Here is a 5,381-nt window from a genome sequence, read left to right on the forward strand (position 1 = left end):
ATAGTGAGGCTGAGTTCAGAAATTGGAAAGGTGGAAAACCAGACAGCAGAAGAAGAACATTGTGCACAGATGATATCTTATGGGTTGTGCCAATAAAGTCCTGGTGTTCTCCTCACCGGCTTAGCCTCACACACAATTTAAGATTAAAGTAAACGTGTGAGCACCGGTGCTGCATCTTTTTATTTACATAGTAACACGGGAGGAGGCCCCGGGGCAGACCCAGGACACGCTGGAGAGATTATATCTCTCGCCTGGCCTGGGAACGCCTTGGTGTTCCCCTGGATAAGCTGGAGGAGGTGGCTGGGGAGAGGGAGGTCTGGGCCTCTCTGCTTAGGCTTCTGCCCCCGCGACACAGCCTTGGATAAAGCGGATGAAGATGGATGGATGGATAGTAACACGTCCTCCAGGCCATCCATTCCCAAACTCAAGAATGCTTTACAACAAGCAGAAAGTCCCCTGGAGCCTAACCAGTGTTAAGTCTTCACTCTAATCAAGACCCAAGAGAAAGTGATGTTTTCATGAAGATCTTATTCTAGAACATGAACAGCACAGGCTGTTGGGTATAAATTCTCAATGCTACACAGTCATGCTAAGCCCAGTTTGTGACCCAGCTGCCACTGGGACATAAGCTTGAAGTCACGTGTAAAAAAGACGACCCATATAAAACTAGAACATGCAACATATACTCTGGTTACTATTGAAACTCCCCCCCCCCCCCCCCTCTCCATTTAAATAACGACTGAGGCAATGAGTTCATTTACCCCTTTATGACATGCAAATCTGATCCAAATTATTTCCTCCTTATTACTTTGCAGCTCCATGTTTACCGTCATACATGAAACAGGCAACAGACGAGGATGGAAAAGTTTCTTCTGTTCATCAAAGCGGTTTCAGGCAAGTATTTTAATCTATTTTTCTTAATATTAGTTAACAATAAATAAATAGCTTTATTATTTTTTTCATCTGGTGACTTTCACAACTATAAATAATATTTTAACTACACACCATTCTTTAATCGCTGTACTGATTAAATAATCAACACGACCGAGCAGACTGAAATGGATGAGAGACTAGTTTTGCTTGTTTTTCACCATGTAATTAATATTCACATCTGTGTCAGGGCTGTGGGCCGTTTCCTCAAGTGCTCAGCGTCAGTACCATTTTGTTTATGAGCAGAAGAACTGGACTGAAGCACAGCAGCACTGCAGACAGTATTACACAGACCTGGCTGCAATAGAAAGCATGGAGGATGTGAAGACTCTGAACAACATGGCAGACTTGGAAAAAATGAAATACTCAGAATACAGCAATGTAAATATCTCCTTAACATCGTTTTTAATAATTATATAAGATGCAGATGATGCTCAAGGTATCCACATGAAATTTGTAATGTGAAAATCAGAAGGTGCCTGTAAAGTAAAATTCTGTATTTCGTGTGAGAAAAATACTTTTTGTTCGTGCATTTTAAATCTTTTAAGTCCTTAGAGCTAAAATTTACTTTGTATTATTGGGCCAACGGTTGAGTTCATGTTCTTTATGTCACACCTTTTCCCAATGAAACACATGAAACACAGCGAGCCTGGATCGGCTTGTACAACGACGTGAACAGCTGGAGGTGGTCGATGGACGACACGGGTTTCTACAAAGATGGAGAACCTGAGCTCAGAAATTGGTCACCTGAGGAACCGAATAACTATAAAGGCACTGAATGTTGTGCAGAGATGTTTGACAGCGGATTATGGAATGACAGAGACTGTGATGCCGTCCGTAATGCAGTCTGCATTTACATCGCAGGTGAGGACTTTAAATAATACAGAACCATTCAAACATACAGGGTTTTTCTGTGATTTCTTTCCTGACTCTGCTTCTATTTGCCTTCATGTTTATTGTTTCTATCTTTTTCAGAGTCAGATGTGACATTTGTCTTCATCAAAAACATGATGACATGGACGGACGCCCAGAGCTTCTGCAGAGCTAATTACACCGACCTGGCCAGTGTGAGAAACATGTCAGAGAACCAGAAGATAAAGGAGCTGATACCCAAAGGGAAAAAAGCCTGGATCGGCCTTTTCAGAGACTCCTGGAAGTGGATAGATGGATCCAGCTCCTCGTTTAGATACTGGGATACAAAAGAACCAAACAACAATTTTCACAAGGAGATGTGTGTGGCAGCATACTTTGGAAAGGAAGGAAAATGGGAAGATTGGAACTGTGATTATAAGAGAGCATTTGTTTGCTACAGTGGTAAGCTAGCCTATGCTATCCCGTCAGTATTGTCATTTAGCTCAACTTTGCAGAGACAGGGCAGCGCTGTTGTGCCTCTGTTTGTGCAAAAATGACAAACATGTACAGTAACTGTTCTGGAGGCTGCATTGAAAAATGTAACAAAATACCAGGAAGTGAAACCTTTAAAGTGTGCATGAATCTATCTATCTATCTATCTATCTATCTATCTATCTATCTATCTATCTATCTATCTATCTATCTATCTATCTATCTATCTATCTAACACTGACACAGATTCAACTGTCGCTCAGCTGCATAAAGTTAAAACCATGTCTAGCACCATCTTCTGTCAGTACGTAACGTGACATCACAGGGTTGGCTGTTTGGTTGCAGTCAGTAGACTTGCATTAGTTTACTTTAGCTAACTAAAAATCAAGAAACACAGTTATGTTTGTGGTGTGATGTGCATGTAGTAACCTGTGCTGTTGTAAACTGGCTCCAAGGCTCTCCTCCACACAGTCCTCATTCATAAAGTGCTTTGCAAACCCGAACATTGCAGCTAACAGCTGGATCTCCAGTTTCAGTGCAGCTAGCCAAACGACAAAAAAACCCACTGACTGCTTATGAAACAGAGTGAAAGTGGGCAGTTTATCCTCGGTTCTTTACATAAAACTAATTTGGACAAGCAAAAGACTTTTCCTGTTACTATTAGTTAGCTAATATAAACTAATGTAAGACTTTTAGCAGCGACCAGCTAACCTGGTAATGTCAGGTCCTGTGCTGACAGAAAAGGGCATTAAACATGTTTTAAAAGCTTTAACTACTTATTTCTAAAACCCAGCTTCACAGTGTTACATCTATGTCATCTTTGGGGAGCAGGGCTCCATGATGTAAATTAGGCTTTGTGCATGTAGAGTTTCATGCCCACTTTTGTACAGTTTGGAGATGATAGCACCTTTCAGTGAAAAAACAGCAGCGTGTGCTCTCTCTTCGGCTAACCCTAACCATTATTTTCTTTCATTTACAGAAGTATGTGCTCGCAGCAAGCATGTAGTGAGACTGGGACTGGTGAAAAACTCCAGTGTGGACCTGAGTGACCCTGCTGTGATGGAAGACGTGCTGAAACAGGCAGATCATTTAGATTTTTACTTTGTGTTTCCTTTTCATCTTTTTCAGCACTCTGTTGGGTTTTGAATTTTGGAAACAAAACTACAACTACACATGTGGTGTAGACACCCAACTGAAAAATGTCCAAAACCAGTTTTATGATCGACAAAGTGAAAAACTTTGAAAAACCAGCTCAAACATACAAGTAACCAGTAAATATTCTTGAAGGAAATTTCCATCCCGGGTTTCCTCCGTGGCGTGAGCGATAAGCAGAGTTTTGTCCTTTCCTTATAAGACTCCTAATTATTCAAAGTAACACTCAGGTATGCCGTTCAGCAGGTTAGTTACAGCGCCGGGAGCAGTTAGGAGAACAAAGTGACACAGACTGTTCAGATTGCTCTCCCACAATCAACTCAAAGGTTTATTAAGTATACAACAGCTTATATAGAGGAAAAAGGTTCGTGTGTCAGCATGTTCTCAGTTCAAACCGGTACAGACCAAATAAGGAAACGTCTTCCTGCCTTCTGAGCAAAGAAGTATCCTTTGTGTAGTTTATCTCTTCAGCTACAATTTATGATCATCCCAGCAAAATACACTCCTAGACATAGAATACAGAGTTCTTTCATTAGTGAATTCTGAAACAAACCACCTGGCCTTTAACAAGCTCTTTTCTAAAGGATAAGGAAGGGAGGATGGGAGTAAGGAAGTGGTCTCGTCTCTGTGGTATTTTCGACCTTGAGGTACCAGCCTGTGATTCTTACACATCAATTCTTGGGTCACAGAGAAAGAGAAAAACAACTAGTAAATGGGCCTTATTGAGTAACAGTTTTCACTACAAAACAATATCCTGTAAATGCTACCATGGTATCAAAATATCACAACAATTCTATTGGAAAAAAAAACAAAGATAACACAACACATTTCACATGGACATTTGTTGCATGCACTCTTTATTTAAACAACTGCAAACTTCCACCAGCACTTAGTTTTTAACCAAAAGCTATAACTACTGTCATTTTTAATCTATTTATCTTTGTGTTTAATGTCCTGAGAAGTTTGGCAGAGGTTCAGGGTGGGAAGGACAATAGTCTGCGTGGGCGGGTAGAGCGCATTGAGTGGTGGTAATAACCCTGTGGAGGGCTTTCCTCCCTGCTCCTGGCACACAGATGCAGTATGACATGGATATCTATTGCTCCACTGGTGCCACCTACAGGAGTTTTCCACCTCTAGAGTAGCCGCCATGATTGCTCAGCCAAACTGTGTGGGGTGTGTGCTGAACACAGTGCATGCCTCAAATCGCCCTCCAGTGAAGTGATTTATGTGCCTGTGATGTCACTGCCCACAAAAAGACAGCAGTATATTCAGTGTAAATTATATTTAAATTCTAATTAATATGATCCCTTCAAATCAGCTGAGTAAAATATGCAGGATATAGCTGGAGACGTTTTTCTGAGTGACATTCAGGCAAACATGTTTTTTGTGTTGCAGCTTAAACAGAAGCTGAAGGACCAGAGAGTCGATGGAGACATCAGCCTGAGCTGGAGGACGCAGTCAGGTGGGGAGGTTTTCTACAAGGATGAGAAGCAAACAAAGAAGGAAGCTCGAAAAGTCAAGAGTAGCCTGTGAAGAGTTTTCATTCTTTGTTCTTTTCAAAATTATTAGGATTTTTTTACCGTCTAATGTTTGTGACTATATCAGTTTAAAAGGTGTCAGAGTTGATGCTACATGAAGTTAAACATCAAACATTTTAAGTGGAACAGCTGTTTTTAGCTACTCGTTTGTGATGTGAAGCCCAGACCGATGATTTTACAAACAGAAAAAAGAAAGATTTTATTTCAGAGTTTCTCATTTCGGGTATTAGTCGTGTTTTTGACTTTGGAAAACGTATTTAATATTTTCAAGTTTGAGATTCTGTTTCGAGCTGGAAAGTTAGTTCTATTCATCTGGACGTCACACTTTCGGAGCCTGAAGAAGTGTCCTGGATGAGCGGGGAAGCGGTTCTCTCACTCCAAACACTGCGTCCAAATGCATGTTTGCATTACGATCAT

General features: G+C 40.9%; 1 protein-coding gene across 1 annotated transcript; it reads left to right on the forward strand.

Moving 5' to 3' along the window:
• Nucleotides 1–857: 857 nt before the first annotated feature.
• Nucleotides 858–4,959, forward strand: LOC146645886 (lymphocyte antigen 75-like). The gene is made up of 6 exons (XM_085392614.1): nt 858–894; nt 1,121–1,311; nt 1,575–1,794; nt 1,906–2,241; nt 3,257–3,354; nt 4,822–4,959. Exons 1-6 carry the CDS (start codon nt 858–860, stop codon nt 4,957–4,959), a joined length of 1,020 nt encoding a protein of 339 aa, XP_085248740.1.
• Nucleotides 4,960–5,381: the final 422 nt, after the last annotated feature.

The sequence above is a fragment of the Rhamphochromis longiceps genome, linkage group LG20 (genome assembly GCF_057381845.1).
Source record: "Rhamphochromis longiceps isolate RC_006_pf linkage group LG20, R_longiceps_female_GT1.1, whole genome shotgun sequence".
NCBI lineage: Eukaryota > Metazoa > Chordata > Actinopteri > Cichliformes > Cichlidae > Rhamphochromis > Rhamphochromis longiceps.